This window comes from Heterodontus francisci, chromosome 24 (genome assembly GCF_036365525.1).
Source record: "Heterodontus francisci isolate sHetFra1 chromosome 24, sHetFra1.hap1, whole genome shotgun sequence".
Lineage (NCBI taxonomy): Eukaryota > Metazoa > Chordata > Chondrichthyes > Heterodontiformes > Heterodontidae > Heterodontus > Heterodontus francisci.
In genome coordinates this window covers 26,522,753-26,542,758 of record NC_090394.1, presented here as the reverse complement: position 1 = coordinate 26,542,758, position 20,006 = coordinate 26,522,753, and the positions used below count along the sequence as shown (strand labels likewise).

The window sequence follows — 20,006 nt, the reverse complement described above, 5'->3', positions numbered from 1 at the left end:
GAGTTGGTCCCTGAAGAAATTTCGGAACCTCCGGAGACAGCCTGGGCAGACTTAAATAGAATTTGAGAGGGTAAAGTAAATTCATTGTGATTGTTGGATGTGGGCACTAAAGGTAGAGACCACATATGAGAACCTTAGGGAACTAATTCTCCTGGAAGAATTTAAAAATTCACTCCTTCTATTAGTAAGAACCTATGTAAAGAACCAGAAAGTTTCAACAGCCAGACAGGCAGCAGGAATCGTTGATGATTACAAGCTTGTTTACAAGCTCGAACCCTTTGTCTGTCACCCTCAGAAACCCAAGAAGGATAGAAGGTGGGAGGGTGAAAGGAAGGCAAGTAGCCTGGGACAAGAAGGGACAGCTGGGAACACCCTGGGATCTCCTCCTCAGGCCAGAAAGGAAGATGCTGAGGGTAGAAGTGAGGTCTGCAATCCTAAGTGTCATCATTGTCACAAGGTGGGACACCTTCATGCAGAATTCTGAAAGTTGAGGGGTAAACCCATAGGGACTTATTGGGGTACAGAAAGCCAACGTAGAGAAAGGGACCCTGACCGACAGTATGACAGATCGGACTGCAGCTGTAAGGCCAAGTACAAAAACCGCTGAGTGCGGGGCATGTGAACAAGATACCCGAGATTTATAGGGAATTCTTGTCAAAAGGAAAAGTAACTCCTTACCCTCAAGTGAGGCAGGTAAACGTACAAGTTATACTTAGGGACACAGGAGCCACCCAAACACTTTTGCTGGGGAAAGGCATAACTTTTCCACCAGAAAGTACATTGAATGCCAAGATTTTAGTGAATGGTACTGGCGGAGAGTATATACCTTTGTATCGGGTGTACCTAGAGTGTAACCTAACGGAACGGTAACTGTAGGAGTTGTCCATAGTTTGCCTGTAGATGGAGTTGACTTACTCCTGGGGATTTGGCTCGAGCAAAGGTAGTAGCTTCTCCAGTAGTCACAGAAAGACCAAGTGAAGTCAAAGAGAAAGAACAGTTGCAGGAAAAGGGTCCGGGAAAATTTTCTTCATGTGTAGTGACCTAAGTAATGACTAAACAAGTTCCACTGCCAGAGGTAAAATTGGCACTGTAGTCAGACAGTCAAATATCTGAAACTTTCTTTGGGATTTGGATAATCCAAAGGAAATGTTCAATAAATCTGCTCTGATCAAGGCTTAGCAAGCTGATCGAGAGTTAAATAAAGTGGCACAATCGGCTCTAACGGAAGCTGAGGCAAACGGAGTTCCAGAAGTCTACGATATTAAAAATGGGATTCTGATGAGGAAGTGGAGACCTCCTCACAGACCTGCAGACAAAGAATGGACAGTTGTTCACCAGACAGTGGTACCGCCAAAGTATCGCCGGGAAATATTAAGAATAGCACATGAAATACCTATAACGGGACATGCGGGGATCCGGAAGATCCAATCACGTATAAGCCGACATTTTTACTGGCCAGGTCTTTTCAAGGACGTGGTGCAGTTTTGTAAAACGTGCCAGATTGTGGGCAAACCGCAACCTACCATAAAATCAGCACCTCTAATTCCCATACCAGTTTTGGGGAACCATTTAGCAGAGTGTTGGTAGACTGTGTAGGACCTTTACTGAAAACAAAAGTGGGACACCAATATATACTCACTTTCATGGATAGGTTTACTCAGTTCACAGAGGTCATTCCCTTGAGAACAATTTCTGCTAAGGTAGTGGTAGAGAAGTTAACCCAGTTCTTCACTAGATATGGATTACCGAATGGAACGTTGATCCAACTGAAACTCAGTTTTATGTCTAAAATTTTTCAGGAAGTTGTGGGTAATTTGGATATAACACAGTTAAAGTCTTCAGCGTGCCACCCAAAGACACAAGGGGCTTTAGAAAGGTACCATCAGACCCTCAAAACGATGATCACGGCATACTGTCACGAATATCCCCAGAACAGAGGGACAAATCATCTGTGCTAGATTACGTATCCATGTTCTGGGAACGGCTCACGAGAGCCTGCAAAGTAGCTCAGAAATACCTTAAAGCTTCCCAAACAACCATGAAGAAATGGCAGACAAGCATGCCAAGACACGAACATTTCAACCAGGGGATAAAATGTTTGTATTAGTGCCTTTACATGGTTAACTGCTGAAAGCACGGTTCAGCGGACCATATAAAGTGGTCAAAAGAATTGGTAAATTATTTGACTGACACTCCAGATCATCAGAAAAATAATCGGCTATGTCATATCAATATGTTGAAACAATATCATCGCCGGGAAGAGGATAAGCAAGAACAGGTATGCCAGGTAGTAAGGACAGGGAAGGTTGAAAGAAATAGTGAGGGTGAGGCAAAAGGAGACCTAGACAATTCTCAAACTGAACCTCCTACTTCCCGTTTAGCTAATACTAAATTGTTAGTGAGATTGGACACTATGCTTTCATATTTAGATGCAGAACGAGAAGACCTAACAAGGTTACTCACGGCATTTAAGAGAGTCTGTGAGGACAAACTAGGATGTACAACCTTAGCCACACAAGATGTGGATGTAGGGGAATCCATTCCTATAAAACAGTACCCTGATTGCTTAAGTCCAGAGAAACAGGCCCAGGTAAAAGCAGAAATCCAATACATGGTGGAAAACCACCTAATTGAACCCAGTCAAAGTAGATGGAGTTCCCCAGTGGTGTTTGTGCCTAAACCTGATGGTTCAGCACAGACTACAGAGAGGTTAATGCAGACTCCTACCCAGTACCATGCTTGGGCGACTGTATTGACAGTGTGGGTAGTGCCACGTTTCTTACAATAATAGACTTGTTAAAGGGATACTGGCAGGTTCCTTTAACACCCTGAGCTAAAAAAATATCAGCCTTTGTTACACCAGACAGTCTTTTCCAATGCCGAGTGATGTCATTCAGGCTAAAAAATGCTCCAGCAACTTTTCAGAGATTAATGAACCAAGTGGTAGCCAGTGTTCCTAACTGTGTAATTTACTTTGACGATGTGCTGGTATAAAGTGACACTTTGAAGGATCACTTGGAATAACTAGAAGCTCTGTTTAGAAAATTACAATTGGCTGATTTAGTGATAAACCTTGCCAAAAGTGAATTTGCAAAAGCCAGAGTAACCTACCTCGGACATACAATAGGGCAAGGACAAGTGTTGCCAAGAACAGTGAAACTACAAGCATTGGTGGAATTCCCCACCCCTAGGACTAAGCGAGAAATCATGAGGTTCTAGGGAATGTGTGGTTTCTACTGCAAGTTTGTACCAAATCTTAGTACTATAGCTGCTCCGCTGACAGATTTGCTACAAAGAAAAGAAAACAAAGGTAGTGAGGTCAGGGCAGTGCCAAGCATCTTTTGAGAGGCTGAAAGCTATTTTGATTAATGAAACAGTGTTGGCTGCTCCAAATTTCATTAGGTCCTTCATCAGGTAGCAATTGATGCTAGTAACCCGGGGGTCAGTGCAGTCCTGTTACAAGACGATGAATCAGGCATAGAAAGGCCAGTGGGATACTTTTCCAAAAAGCTAAATCAACACCAAAAAATATATTCAACAGTGGAAAAAGAAACCCTGGGTTTATTACTAGCTTTTAAGCATTTTGAGGTCTATGTCCGCCACAACTACAAAGAGTCACTGGCAAAGGCCTTCTCCGTGATGCTAAGGAGTGAGATGCCCCTTTAGTTGTTGCAGTATCCTGTGTTGCCTTTGTTTTTGTATAGTGTGAAGATTTTGGCATCATGCATCTCCTGTGGAACCGAGCCTACTTTCCAGCAGAGAAGGAGGTCATAAAGGTGTGGCAATAGATGGGACTTCCCGTGCTTGAGAAGCTCGGTTGGGATTCTGTCCTTGCTCGGTGCCCTTATGTTCACTAGGCAGTCTATGGGCTTCTCGAGCTCCAGTGATGAAGGTTCTTCATCTAACTAATCCATGACAGAAAGTTGCAGGAGAGCGGTCTGGGAGATGTCTGACTCACAGATGTACAGCTCACAGTAGTGTTTAGCCCAGCGGGACATCTGTTTACTTCTGTCGGTGAGTACCTTACCATCTGATGACTTCAGTGGAGCAACTTAGAGATGGCAGGACCAAATGCCCTCTTTATCCCTTCGTACATAGCTCATAGATTTCCTTTGTCACATGCAGTTTAGATTTCTTAATATAAGCTGACCCAATGTTTGTTTGTGCAGGATCTTCCTCGCTTTTGCACAGCTGTCTTGGCTATTTTCAGGTCATGCTGTGTCTTGGCTATTGAGTTTATGCTGTGCATCATGTAGCCTTTGTTTTTTTGCACCAATGACAATTCGATTCACTCCGCGTGACAGCAAGAAATGACAAAAGGCACTGGATACTGCAAAGGCTATGGGCCCTGACAATATTCCGGCAATAGTACTGAAGACCTGTGCTCCAGAACTTGCTGCGCCCCTAGCCAAGCTGTTCCAGTACAGCTCCAACACTGGCATCTACCCCGCAATGTGGAAAATTGCCCAGGTATGTCCTGTACACAAAAAGCCGACAAATCCAACCCGGCCAATTAACGCCCCATCAGCCTACTCTCAATCATCAGTAAAATGATGGAAGGTGTCATCAATAGTGCCATCAAGCGGCACTTGCTCAGCAATAACCTGTTCAGTGACGCTCAATTTGGGTTCCGCCAGGGCCACTCAGCTCCTGACCTCATTACAGCCTTGGTTCAAACATGGACAAAAGAGCTGAACTCCAGAGGTGAGGTGAGAGTGACTGCCCTTGACATCAAGGCAGCATGTAACCGAGTATGGCATCAAGGAGCCCTAGCAAAACTGAGGTCAATGGGAACCAGGGGGAAAACCCTCCGCTAACTGGAGTCATACCTAGCGCAAAGGAAGATGGCTGTGGTTGTTGGAGGTCAATCATCTGAGTTCCAGGACATCACTGCAGGAGTTCCTCAGGGTAGTGCCCTAGGCCGAACCATCTTCAGCTGCTTCATCAATGACCTTCCTTCAATCATAAGGTCAGAAGTGGGGATGTTCAGCACCATTCGTGACTCCTCAGATACTGAAGCAGTCCGTGTAGAAATGCAGCAAGACTTGGACAATATCCAGGCTTGGGCTGATAAGTGGCAAGCAACATTCGCGCCACACAAGTGCCAGGCAATGACCATTTCCAACAAGAGAGAATCTAACCATTTCCCCTTGACATTCAATGGCATTACCATCGCTGAATCCCCCACTATCAACATCCTAGGGGTTACCATTGACCAGAAACTGAACTGGAGTAGCCAAAACAATACCGTGGCTACAAGAGCAGGTCAGAGGCTAGGAATCCTGCAGCGAGTAACTGACCTCCTGACTCTCCAAAGCCTGTCCACCATCTACAAGACACAAGTCAGGAGTGTGATGGAATACTTTCCACTTGCCTGGATGGGCGCAGCTCCAACAACACTCAAGAAGCTCGACACCATCCAGGACATAGCAGCGTGCTTGATTGGCACTCCATCCACAAACATTCACTCCCTCCACCACCGTCGCACAGTGGCAGCAGTGTGTACCATCTACAAGATGCACTGCAGCAACACACCAAGGCTCCTTAGACAGCACCTTCCAAACCCGCGACCTCTACCAACTAGAAGGACAAGGGCAGCAAATGCATGGGAACACCACCACCTGCAAGTTCCCCTCCAAATCAAACACCATCCTGACTTGGAACTATATCGCTGTTCCTTCACTGTCGCTGGGTCAAAATCCTGGAACTCCCTTCCTAACAGCACTGTGGGCGTACCTAACCCACATGGACTGCAGCGGTTCAAGAAGGCAGCTCACCACCATCTTCTCAAGGGCAATTAGGGATGGGCAATAAATGCTGGCCTGGCCAGCGATGCCCATATCCCATGAATGAATAAAAAAAGATATCATCTCAGCTGAGTAGGTCTCAAACCAGCCATTTTCATGGGTTCTGCCTTTACCAAATGGTGCTTCTGCTGCTTTATAGATGATTGAGCGTAGTGACTTCCAAGCTTCATCAATGCTGGCATTGGTGCTTCCCAAGCAACCCACTTTTGGTGCAAATAAACACAGCTGAAAAATATACCCCCTTGTTCCAGATTTCCTCACTAGTGGGAAGTCATTCCATACCTATCCCATCACTTCCCTTCATTATTTTAACAGCTGAATTAGATCATTCTTTAACCTCCTTACTTCTTAGAAATATAACAAATTTTCCCATCGGCAAGGAGACCCTTTAATGCAGATATTATCCTACTGAATCACCATTGCACTTTTCCCCAAGGCTAGCATATCCTCCCTAAGGTGGGGTGCTGAAAACTGAATACAATATTCCAAGTGAGGTTTGACCAACACTGTATAATTGTGGTAATTTGTTTTTAAGTCCCAAACTGGTGATGAAGCCCAGCATCCCATTTGCCTTTTAAATACTTTTTGAAAGTGAGCTTTTAATGACTTATGTTCCCAAGTCCCGTCATTCAGCTACTCCCCGATCAGTTTCCTCCATTACATCAGTGACTACACTTCAACAGTACTTCACTGGTTGTAAAGCACTTGAGGACATCCTGAGGCAGTGAAAGGCGCTATATAAATCTTTCTTTCATTCAGAAAATACTTTCATCTACCAGTGATGCATCCAAAGTGCACCATCTCACATTTCACTATGTTCAACTACATTTGCCATCAGTCAGCCTATTTGATTAATTTACACCCATTTTCAATCTTCTGCTCCTGTCTTCATAGTTAACTGTGCCTTCTGACTTCATATGATCTGCAAATTCCAATCCCAAATCCCAACTGTTTCTGGTTCCTACCTTTATTAACTCCCAATCCACAAGGTTACAAGTTCAAATCTCTATCTCCACATGCAGTCACATCACTGGACAAATGTCACTTCAGTTTAGATTCTACCCAGTCAAAAGGTTAAGTGGGTAAATAAAGTCTCAGCCCATATAAATACACCCTACTACACAATTACAGTTTGTCAACTAATCTACCCTCACAAATAAAATTACAACAGATAGATACTTCAAAGGGGAAAGGACCAAAATTCTCAACAGTTTCTCATATGTGCTTTACAATGTATAATATATCAGACTTAATAATTAAATGCACTTGTGCTTCATGAAATTTTGCAGTGTTTCAGTGATTTTCCCATTAAACACATCAGAAATATCCACATTTGGTATCTCATGAGGCTTATACCATATGAATCATTAAAAGTCTAACAAGATTAATGCAAAAAGAGAACACAAACGTAACAAAACAGGGAGATTTCTGCATTTTATATCATATAGTTCTGAAATATGTAGAAATAAAATGCAAATCACCTTTCCAAAATAAATGGTCAGAGACAAATGGGTCTCTGGCAGAATGTCTAGCTGCAGCACACAAACCAAGCTACTTTCACCCAGTCTGTGGTTCCCATCTTCTCTGCGTGCCTAGAAACATTCAGAGCTTTCTAAGGATGGCCCAGGGTTCATTACCCTCTTCACACTGGTTTCATAATTCGATATTCTGTCATTTGTTGAAGTCAATTCTGACTGATGTGCGTATTTTAGTGCCATCAATTGACCAATGCACCATAGTTGCCTCTGGAATTGAATGTTGCTAAGGTCTGCCACTACTGTAGATCTGCAGACAGTGCAGTGTTGCAAACGCGTTCTATCTTTCTTCCTCGGTCAGCAGTGACAAGACAGTGCTCTCAGCGTAAAAAAAAAAACTCACCTGGCCACTCCACCGTAATCCAACCCTTCTTCATTTCTAAATTTAACCATTAAACGCTTTTTCAAGTCCTTTGGCCTCATTTTCATCACTTGTCGGTATGATTCCTAAACAGTACAAACTACAGATAATTTTTTTTGTAAACAGAATATAATTCAATGCTTTTTTAAAAAATATTTAATAAAATGCATCTTTAAAAGATGTCTGGGCTGAATACAAAGACAGATAATATCTGCATAACTATGCATGCTTAAAACTCACACATATCAATGTTACCTCAAAGATTTCATCCCTGGAGACTTCGATGCGGCAGTGTCCGGCTTGCGGTTGCTGCAAAGCAAGCTCATGCCTCAGGACTTTCAACTTCTGTACCAGGTCCCGTTCGCATCGTGGGGCAGACCACTCTCCCTCCCCTTCTTCCACAGGTGCCTCTGTCTGCACTGGCAATGGCTGGTTTGATTCCTTCAACTGAGATGGATTGCTTTAAGGAAGCATCAAGAATACATTATTCTATTAATCTATTAGATAATGCAAAAGAAAGCCATATATCCAAGTTTGTCGATGAACAAAGATTAGTAAGTAATATAGATGGCAGCACAGAATTACAAAGAGACATTGATAGATTAAGTAAGTGAGCAAAACTGTGGCAGATGAATTTCAATGTAGGCAAGTATATCTGAATATTTTTTAAATGGTTAAAAGTTAGGAACAGTGGAGGTCCAAAGAGAAAGAAAAGGCTCGCATTTATGTAGCACTTTTCACGATCACTGGACGTCTCAAAGCACTTTACAGCCAATGAAGTACTTTTGAAGTATAATGACTGTTGTAATCTAGGAAACATATTGTTTGCTGCATTTTGCTCAATGAATTAATTATTTTTTTCTTGAAAAGGCTTCACTTAAGAGTCTCCTTCATCCCACCAAAATCTTTCATTTGCATAATGCTAGCTGTGGTGTGGCAACTTACAGAAAGAATACCAACTAATGGATAGAGCAAAATGCAGAAATGGCAAGATGAAAGCACACAAAAACAAAGAAAAATTAATTGAAACTTACTTGCTTTAAGAGACCTACTTCAGTCTATGAACTCCCTTGGACTCCCATGCACCTACTATTTATGGATGAGGCTCACATTGTAGGTGGAACTCTGCTCAGCCATGTAAAATTTGCTACCCCCATAATTTTATATCACATCTATGGGTATTTTGTTGCCAGGGTGGGGGTGGGGTTAGTTCCAACATAATTTTAATGAGGAAGAGATGTTTGTGAGGAGCCAACAAATATAGGTACCAAGACACCTGAAGTACACCAGGACCTGGACATGTCTTTGCTACCTCTGCTTCATAAGACAGACTTCTATATCCACTGATCCATAAACATCTGTAGCAGGGACTGCTCGTCCCAAAGTGTAGGATACCACAGGATGAAGTTTTCATGCTATTGCATTCTTCCAAGCTACCCAATGAGACATCGCTTTATTAGGCATAGTATGCAACAGTTAGGCCTTGGAATTGACAGCCACTATGCTTGCAAGGGCCAATACCTCCATCACCTCCTGTGGAAAAGAGGCACCAATGGGACAGGATACATAACCTTCATTGTGAGAGAAGAGTTGCATAAGATACTCATAAAGGCATCAGGGCTCTTCATATCAACCCCACGGCCTTCATAAAGAGTTTGCAGCCATAAGGACATCATTGTGTACATCAGTGCCATTATTCAGGAAACAGTCCATGATGCAGAAGGAACAATGGGATGGTGATGGATGCTAATCGTAGTGAGAGCCCTAACAGAGGAGCACTTTGGCATTTGTTTGATGTTTCCCGGCTGCCATTTCCACCTTCAAGAAAAATGAAAATGAACAAGCACATGTAAAAGGGCACTGGTTCTGCAAAGTACTTCAAATGGTACCTCTAAAGGATACAGCAGTTCCCAACTTAGGTTTATGCGATGGCTCATGGGCCCTGTAGGAAATGTGTGCAGAACTGAGCAGCACACACACCTTCTCCTTGTTCTTCAATCTATCATATTTTTCATCATTTATAGCCATGTATAAGGGAGTTGGGTGACTGCATTAATTTGCTCAGTGACATATCTACTGGCACCTGTACTCTGACTGGATGGTGGCCATCAGCACCACCCCCCCAAAAAAAGGCCAACTTCCTTTATGGTACCTGCTGCTGCAAGATCTTCAATTCTTCAGCATCAAAAGAAGCAACATTGTCTAAGTGTTTCCTATGTAATCGTGATCTTGTTAGTTAACCTGCAAATCAATATGTGACTATTCAGGAACCTACTTCTTACTCATGTGGTGATCCCAACAGAGTCTAAAATTTATTGAAAAGTTGTTGATTTAAAAACATTATAGATGCCTAGGTTCAATTCAAGAATATTCAATTCAAGGTTCAGGGACCATAACATTACACTGGCACGGTCTGTTTGTCCCCAGGTGATTTGGTATTAGAAGAGTTTTACAGGTAAGAGACAGTTGCACAACTCCATGAAAATGCCTGCATAAGAAAAAGAAACTAAAATTGGGAAGAAACTGTAAAAGAAACTAAAATTGGGAAGAGGATTGTGAGGAGGGAAGGCCATATTTATTGCTATAGTTGAAATTAGTACCTACTTGTGATGATATTTATGCATCACAATAATTGAGTCATTTTTATGAAAGGTGAATTGTGCTTCAAATAACTTACTTCATTATATTGTGCAGCCTGGGGTCTGTAAACTGTGTAGTTCGGTTATTGTGATCCACAAAATATATTCTTCCAGACACTGTACTTCTGACTTCCCACCCAGAAGGCAAAGGACCGAGCTCATCATAGTTAAAATTTGTAAGATCCCTGTACAAACAAATTAGAACAAATCAAAATTAGAACAAGTGAAATTATCTATACAGCAGGAACCATTTTGCGAGTGTTACTAGATTTTAATTAACCTTGGAATTCGAGGATCATGCCAAGTGCTGACTCCAGTTTGTGTGTGCAGAAAATAAATCTGTCCCTGTACAGTTGTTCGCTGCTCTGAAAACAAAATAGACAATAATTTAGAACCAGATCTTCTTTCTCTTGTTGTAGAACCTGCACTGCAAGCGAATGAACACATTCTACTTTAGCAAATACTCCAGCTGCACAAAACATGAAAATTAATTATGTTGTGGTAATTCCATCTTCTCTACATTTGTAATTAAGACACATTGCCAAGTTTATGCTTTAGTAACAGAAATTGTAGCTGATGTGCTGGGTATGACTCAGATTGATGTGATACCTTCTGTCCCTTTCTTCAAAGTTATACATGGGAAACCATGCATTGTGATACTGCATTTAAAATTAAAACTTATGGAAAAAAATAGACTTGTCCAAAAGTTTAATCTGAACTAACTATAAATTCTTAAATCAAGCGGTTTGCTCAAATTAGAATTGCAAACAATGTATGCAAAGGGGTGGAATTTGCTGTGTATTTGCAGCCATAAATACATGTAAATCTGGGTATAAACAAATACCCAATGCAAAAGATGAAAAACACAGGCACAGCTATTTTATACATGTAATTACAGTACGTCCAAGTTTCCTTGCTCCTTTAGGGTCATTTTATTAGCGGCTCACAATAATGGTTCTGCCTCCTGGCTAAAGAGCTGTACGTCCAAATTTCCTGCAATTACGTTGGTTTGTTTGGGTGCAAACGTACACACACAATTTTAGATGCATGAGGAAAGTTATTTTTCTGATGTTTTATTGCAATTTTTAAAAATATATCCTGAGACTTGCACTGCATTTTCTGTTTTGTTTAATACATTTTTATAGAATCAGTATAAGTCACAATTAGAATTGAAAAGCTTCCATGCTTGCATGTTCTTAAACATGCTGCTGCCTAATGTGCATGAATGATGGTTAGATGGCTTGTAATTTTCATTTTAAAAACTGAATATTTGGTATGGGTTTGGCGCTTTTCCTGGAGATTCTATTGTTTATACTCATTTCTGCTTTTCTATACCCATTTTTTACATTTCAGCATTTGTTAATCAGGTTGGCAAAAAATTTGGGTGTAAACAGACAACAGCAAAATGGGGATAAATTTGGGTGCAACTTCCCAATTATGTAGGGTGGATAGTGAGAGTCTTTTTCCTCGGATGAGGATGGCAAACACGAGGGGACATAGCTTTAAGTTGAGGGGTGAAAGATATAGGACAGATGTCAGAGGTAGTTTCTTTACGCAGAGAGTAGTAGGGGCGTGGAACGCCCTGCCTGCAACAGTAGTAGACTCGCCAACTTTAAGGGCATTTAAGTGGTCATTGGATAGACATATGGATGTAAATGGAATAGTGTAGGTCAGATGATCGGCGCAACATCGAGGGCCGAAGGGCCTGTACTGCGCTGTAATATTCTAATTCTAATCTAATTCTATGTTCCCACAGGGAATTCCACCTCCAAATTCCTTTTTCTTCTCTTTAAGCATTATAAAAGATTGAGATTTCAAAAGTAATCCAAATATAAGAATGCACATAAAGTTAATCAAAAAGGGGCCTCCAATTTTCAAAAAGGTCAGCGTTAGAACAAAATAAGAATGTCCTATTTTAGTCCTCAATGCAATTTTTAAAATAAACTTTATGTATGAGATATGCATTTCACTTTTTTTTTGCAATCTTATCACAACAAGGCTTCCAACATTCAAAAATCTTTGAAAATTAATCTCAAGGAAATGGAGTGAGAGCAAAAAAATCTCTCTCCAGAATTTAAATTGAAACTCTAAGTGCAAGTATTAGGCTTGTGTTTACAAATTTGCTACAAGTTAATTTTAAATCAAATTTATTGAGGCTAAGTCTGTTTGAAGAGCAACAATGTAGAAGTGTTTTCCTTTCATTATTAGGTGATTTGGAATGGCCAAATTGATGAGATAAAGTCATTTATAAGATATGAGGAAAAATACAATACAAATGTTAGGGTGTACCAGTACTGAATATTTGAAGTACAACATGCGCTCTTCACCACTTTTGAAAGAAACTAAGAGGAATCACTAATGCAGTTAGCTTTCTTGTTGATGCCGGATAAAGATAAAGGGTATGGCGAGATGAAGAAAAAGGGAGCACGTGGTAAATTGTATTGTCACCATACTTTTTTCAGGTGTCCTGCGTAACCTAAAATTCACAGCCAAGAGAAGCTGTCTCCTGCCAATGCTTCTCTACATCTAGTCACTAGGAGGTGCAGGAGAAATGATTTCCCATTCTTCCCTTGCTTCATCAAGCAAACCTTTGTACTTACAAATTTTAAAATCAAGGGCACGAATCCATATTTTTATGGTCGACAAATCAGTGCGGATGCTGCTTTTTTCCCTTCCTCCATCATATGGATAAAGGCTTCATTAAACTTTGGTGGTACATCTTAAGCTATGTACCATTAAAATTCAACGATTGTTAGTAAAAAGAAAAAATGGAAATGCCGGACATCTGAAATAAATAACTGGAACATATAGGGCTGTCAGTATGTGAAAAGAGAAAAGTCGGGATAATATTTTGGGTGCATACACTTCGCTGGAACTGAAAACTTGAAATTTGAGACCCCACCTTAATAGGGTTCAAGAAAACCTGGGGGGGGGGGGGCAGTGGTGGTTGAGGAGGTGGATTAGAGGGGGAGAATGTCTAAGTTATCCATCACGAATGCTGACACAGGATTATTTGAGACCTGAACAATGGAACAGAAAGTGGCAAATGGGCAGGAGTATCTGCTATGGTTGCATGAAAAGTTCTCAGGTATGGCTCTTCCAGTGCTCACTTTCTTGGAGTTCAGTATCATGATGGCTTTACTTTGTTTACTGTCTCGTTACAGACCCATCACAGGCAAGTTTACCAAAATTTCTGTTAAGTATTCGTTCTTTAAGCAAATACTCCACAAACAGGAAGAAATCAGTCCATTTAAAAGTCTGAAAATCATACCCATCAGTTTTAGGCGCGAGAGTGGAAATCTATGTATTTTGCCTTACGAATAAAAATAGCCAAGCTGTACTGGGGATGGTAGCATAGTGGTAATGTTACTGGACTAGTAATCCAGAGGCCCAGACAAATGCTCTGGAGACATGAATTCAAATTCCACCATGGCAGCCAGGGCAATTTAAATGCAATTTTTAAAAATCTGGAATAAAATGCTAGTCTCATTAATAATTGTTATGAAACTACTGGATTGTTGTAAAAACCCATCTGGTTCACTAATGTCCTTCAGGGAAGGAAATCTGCCGTCCTTACCCAGTCTGGCCTACATGTGACTCCAGACCCACAGCAATGTGGTTGACTCTTAATTGCCTGCTGAAATGGCCTAGCAAGCCACTTAGTTGCATCAAACCGATACAGAAAAGTCATTGTGGGTGTACCTACACCACATGGATTGCAGTGGTTTAAGGCGGCAGATCAACACCACCTTCTCAAAGCCAATTAGGGATGAGCAATAAATGCTGGCCTTGCCGGGCAGTGCTCACATCCCACAAAAAAAAACATGCAAGCTTATTTCTAAGTAAAAATGATTTACTGACAATCACAAGGTGGCTATTTGGTTTTAGCACTCCCTTCTGAATACTAGTTGAAAAAAAATTACTGAATCCAAGCTTTACCATATCCCTCTGGCAATACAGGTGACTGACGGCCATGAGGCCGGCTCTGTGGCGTGTGCATTTGAACTCGAACCCCAAAAGTTCGGATTCGCTGTGTCTGAAGTCTCTGTTCTTGGTTTGGAGACTCTATCAATTGGCAGTTCCCTCCACCAGAAGCACCTGTCATGTCTGCAAATGGTACGGTGTCCTCCATAATACAGCTTAGCGGCCTTCCAGGTCCAGAATCCTCAAAAAGTGGCCTGATATAAAATTATGTACATTCAGTATTCAAAGTGCATTCCTTAGCTACTATACTGTCACTAACAGAACTATGATTATAGCACAAATGCTGACCTACTAAAGTTTTATTACCCATTAACTGTCATCAACATCTTGTAACATTGTCGAAAATGTTGAATTAGAATCAAAATAGCAGAAAGTATGCAGTGAACCAACATTTTCTTCTGTTTCATTGGAGACAAGGCAAATAATGCAACTGGGCACTATATAAGGACATCTCTTTGTAAATATTTCCAGCATTCATCCATATTATAGCAAAAGATGTAGTTTACAAAACTTTAGCTATTAAAAACCAAACATTTGCTAGAAATGTGAATTTAAACTGTTAATGTTTTAGAAGAAAATTTCCCTAAGCTAGTTGTCAGAAATTATGCTCAGTGAAATGCAACTTCAATAAATGTAACATTTTTATAGCCTGTTGAAATAAGAGCTGAAATACTAGTAAACAATAACTTTGTAAACGGATACAATCTTTATAACCTTCCACAGATTGTTAATATATTTGCATATATGGGATTCTGAAAAGTCTTAAGCAGTCAAACAATTTCAAGAGCTAAATAATTACCATACCCAGTTATTTTCAAGAAATATACTAAATGTGTTAGTTCAAATAGGACAAATAATGCCTTCAACTCAATTAAATTCTCGGAATCTCAATTTATTTGTACAAAAAGGAACTGAGATACAAAGCTTTCAATTATTGTGCAATCGATGCCATATGCCTTTTTAAAAACAACCATTATAGTCTAGAAATGATGCTGTGCTTACTTTAACAAATTCCTATGAAATTACTTTCTTATTTTAACAAAGGGGATATCAAATTTAAATAATTTATAGGGTTATTTTTATTTTAAAAATTAAATCGTGGCACCAATTTTCTTCCCTCCTGAAGGTGTTGACTCCTTTCTTTGTACACAGAAAATGGAATTTCCCTTTGCACCACCAGTAGTGGCATAACTGCCTGACAAAATAGTTTGCAGGTCTTGGATCATTATTTCGGACTTCAGACACTGGAGTCCCATTCACAAGAGTCTCAGGGAGCAGGTTAGAGAATGAAGACATGTGAATGAGGTAGAAATACTTTAAAAAAGACTATGTATTAATATAAAACATTGACTAAGGAATGACAGGTTTTAGTTGCAGATCCAGACCACCTAAACAACATTCTCTTCTCCAGAAAAAAACTACGCTGCTCAATCTTTCCTAATAAGTGATTTTAAGCTAGGTATCAATTCGATTGCCCTCTCGTGCACGATTTTCAAAACCAGGATAGCTGTTGTAACACAGAAATTTCAATTGTTCACAGTATTCCAAGTGTGGCTGTACCAGTGCCAGAGTCTCATCACTTCTTGAGATCTGTGCTCTACTGCACTGGGTAATCAAAAATGGACAACATTTGTTGGAGGTACTGTTACTTAGCTGTTAAATATCTAGTTTATATCCACTATAAGATATTAAAACACCAAGTTAAAAAAACTTTCCAATACCATTTTTCAGTCAGGTCATTTTTGTTGAAAGGACCATCTGAATGGTAATATTTCAAGTTGTTATGGGCATAATAACCAATTTAACTCAAAATTAGTTTATTTTGAGGACTGATGGTGTGGACAGTTAAAATTTAGACATTCAGATCACCACAGAAGCACAGAACAGTACAGCACCGAGGAGGCTATGCAGTCCAACAAGTTTGTGCTGGCTCTTTCAAAGAGTAATCCAATGAGACCCACTTCCATGCCCTTGCCCCATAACCCTATAATTTTTTTCTCCTTTAAACATTTATCTAATTCTCTTCTGAAAGTTATTGAATCGGTTTCCAACACGCTATCAGGCAATGCATTCCAAATCCTAATCACTCGTTGTGGAAGAACGTTTTTCCTTATGTTGCCTCCAATTCTTTTGCTAATTACCTTAAAACAGTGCCCTCTGGCTATCAATCCTTCAACCATCAAAATGTTTTGACTTAATTTACCCTATTTAAACCCTTCACGATTTTAAATACCTCTATCTAATCTCTTAGCTTTCTCTGCTCCAAGGAGAATAACCCCAGTTTCTCCAGTCTATCTACTTAATTGTAATTGCTCAACCCTGGAACCATTCTCACAAATCTCTTGCATACGCTCGCCAAAGCATTCACACCCTTCCTAAAATATGGTTCCTAAAATCAGCCACAATACTCCAGCTATGGCCAAACTAGTGTTTTATTTAGGTTTAACATAACATCCTAGCTTTTGTGCTTTATGCCTTTATTAACCTGCCCTGTCACCTTCAAAGATTAGTGCACAAACAATCCCAGGTCTCTCTGTTCTTGCGTCATTTACCATTTGTTGCTAAAAAGAGATTTTTATTTAAGAGCAAGTAGTACCACATACGAAGGATTTTAGCAATGATAAGCTGCACTGAAACCAGTACTCTTTCTAATGTGATAGGGGCCTTGAAACATATGGAATATGTCTAAACAGACTATTGAAAGAATTCAACATTTCAAAAAAAATTACAATTTTCATAAAATTGTGTTTAGGATGAAATCTCTTCCAAGAAACAATCCAAAGATAAGAGTCACTACTTACCCCTCAGGTAGATCGTTGTCCAATAGTCCTCTGCAATCTACAACAGGACCACCAGTTCCTATTCGATCTCGTGTTTGTAAACTTACTAGAAGGGAAACAAAATTACAAATTTAATTTTATAAATATGATCTAGACTATGCAACAGGAAGTCTTCAATGAGAAGTTCCCAAATCCTGGAGAGAGCAAAACAGATCTAGTACCAAAATTGATCATACTGTTGTCACTGGAAATTCATAGACAGACAGAAACAAACAAAATGGTGGTCCTTCGGTACCACGCATCCACCTTTGAGCTTTAGACTGTATGGGCAACACAGCTGAGCCCAATCCTACTCTCACACCAGGTGCATTTTCAACAAAGATTACTGAATAGTGTCAAGTGTGGGAACTGGCTGATTTCCCCCTTCCCTACACCCTCAACCCAGTTTATTGAAGCCAACTGTAGCATCCCAACTGGAAATCAACTAACATTAAAGAAAGACTTGCATTTATATAGCGCTTTTCATGACCACCAGACATCTCAAAGCATTTTACAACCAATGAAGTATTTTTGAAGCATGTTGTAAAGTAGGAAACACAACAGCCAATTTAGGCACAGCAAACTCCCACAAATAGCAATGTGATAATCACCAGATAATGTTGATTGAGGGATAAATATTGGCCAAGACACCAGGGATAATTCCCCTGCTCTTCTCAATAGTACCATGGGATGTTTTACATCCACCTGAGGGGGCAGACGGGGCCTCAGTTTAACATCTCATCAAAAAGACATCACCTCCGACAGTACAGAACACCCTCAGTACTGCACTGGAGTGCCAGGCTTGATTTTTGTGCTCAAGCCCTGGAATGGGACTTGAACCCAGAACCTTGTGACTGAGGCAAGAGTGGTACCAAATGAGCCATAGCTGACACTCATAACACAAGAGAAATCAAACCTGTAGTTTAATACCACACTAAGCAGTGCCTTTACTTATTAGGCCATCACAGAAACTCAAGCAATTTATTTGTGTTACATAGGAACAGGAGTAAGGCCATTCAGCGCATCGAGCCTGATCTATAACTTGACTCCATTTACCCACTTTTGTTGCATATCCCTGAATATCCCCAGCTAACAAAAATCAGTCAATTACTGTTTTAACATTTTTAATTGATCTAGCCTCAACAGCTTTTTGGGGAGAAAGTTCCAAATTTCCAGGTGTTTCCTGATTTTTCCCCTGGATATCTAGCTCTAGTTTCTAGACGCCCTTGTTCTGGCCTCTTCCAACAACAGGAAACAGTTTCTTTCTACCTACCTTATCAAACTCTTTAATCATCTTAAATACCTCAATTAGGTCACCTTAATTTTCTGTACTCAAAGGAATACATGTTTAATCTATGCAATTTGTCTTCAATTTAACCTTTTCAGCCCTGGTATCAGCATTAGACAGTTTTGGACCAGGAAGCTAAAGCCTGCCAGGAATTTTAACATACTAAAAATGTAATTAAAAACTAAGAGAAGCACAAAAAAGTATACTTGATTACATGTAGACAATTTAATCATAAATAAGTTGCCCTGGCAAGACTTAATCAGGAATTTCTTTTACATTCAAGAACTAGATACCTAAACCCACAGTACCAGTAATGAAATCTTGGATACCTGTTCAATACCAATTACAACTAATCGGACAGGTTTTCGTAGGTTTCACCAACAAAGATGTAAGTTTATTAGCCTTATCACTATAACTTGGTTACAAATTACCAAAATACGCAACGCAACCATGCTAGCATGCACATGAGAGAAACACATACACACAAATAGATACAGAGGGGAAGAAAGGATTGGGGGGGGGGGGGGCATGTTTGAAGTAGGGCTGGCAATAAATAAATTCGGTTACTGGATGGTTATGTCCTTGATATAATGTCCTCAACTGAAGTTGCAGTCTTGGAGTTCTCGCTGGGGCCTGGTGTACAATTTCCGACTTACTTCTCTGGTACCAGAAGACTGAAGAGGTGCTCTGTCTTGAGGCTTAAGCTTCTCCCGTGGGTACCGTGGAGACAGACAGACAGAAAGAGCAGGACCTTCCTCCTTGGCTCTCAACATGCAGTATCTTACCTTTCTGTGAGGCACAATTCAAAGAGCCCCCAGTCTGGCCAGCAGGTAAGTCATGTGACCATCTTGGTTTGAAATAGCAACTTTTTGGAGTGTTGCTGGACTTCAGAATCTTCCAGACATTGGGTGGGCTGGGGGTGCGTGGAGATTTGTCTCTTACAAAGTCAATGGCTCTCAACGTCTTTTGATCATCACTATCGACAAAACCCATCTCATTAATTGAATCAGGGAGCACTCCCATTGTCTCTCTATGCACTGTCTCTCAGAATGCAAATGTGCAACCATGTTTTCAGCTGGTTAGCTCTGTTGGCTTTTTTAAACAAGTTATGTGCAATGTCCAGTAAAAAAAAAGGTTCAAGTAGTGCTCCATATGACAAAATTAATACATTTCCATTTAGCAGGTGTGATTTCTGTCACACAGTGGAGCTTTTAGAAAGGATGTGGATAGCTGTCAGTAACATAGTTATTCCTAGCCAGTACCAAACAAATGTAGCATTGCTTAAAATACTCATCTGATGGAAAGACTCCTCTGCAGAGCAGAGTATGTTGACTCCCCAAGTACTCTTTAGCACAAGTACCAATTTTTCTCTCAAGCCTCCCTATACCATCTTGTCCCAGCAATGACAACCATTCATGCTGTGCTTCAAAAGCACAGCTTTTGTCTATTGATTCCATTGAGCAACCATGCACCTCGGTGTTTAAATTAAAGGGTATTGAACAATGTGACATCAATAACAAAAATGATAAATTTGTTTTAAAATATAAATCTAATTGAGGCGAAGGAAAGAAAT

The 20,006-nt window shown here is 40.4% G+C and overlaps 1 protein-coding gene across 4 annotated transcripts in view; it reads right to left on the bottom strand.

Moving 5' to 3' along the window:
• smurf1 (SMAD specific E3 ubiquitin protein ligase 1) overlaps window positions 1–20,006 on the bottom strand; it is a 149,075-nt gene that overhangs the window by 32,964 nt on the left and 96,105 nt on the right. For all 4 annotated transcript variants that reach the window (XM_068055787.1, XM_068055788.1, XM_068055785.1 and 1 more), the window contains 6 exons: window positions 17,128–17,212; window positions 14,282–14,520; window positions 10,623–10,707; window positions 10,381–10,527; window positions 7,959–8,163; window positions 7,686–7,789 (listed from right to left, as the gene is read on the bottom strand). In XM_068055787.1, the coding sequence (XP_067911888.1) occupies window positions 7,686–7,789; window positions 7,959–8,163; window positions 10,381–10,527; window positions 10,623–10,707; window positions 14,282–14,520; window positions 17,128–17,212 (865 nt within the window). The remainder of the gene's footprint in view (window positions 1–7,685; window positions 7,790–7,958; window positions 8,164–10,380; window positions 10,528–10,622; window positions 10,708–14,281; window positions 14,521–17,127; window positions 17,213–20,006) is intronic.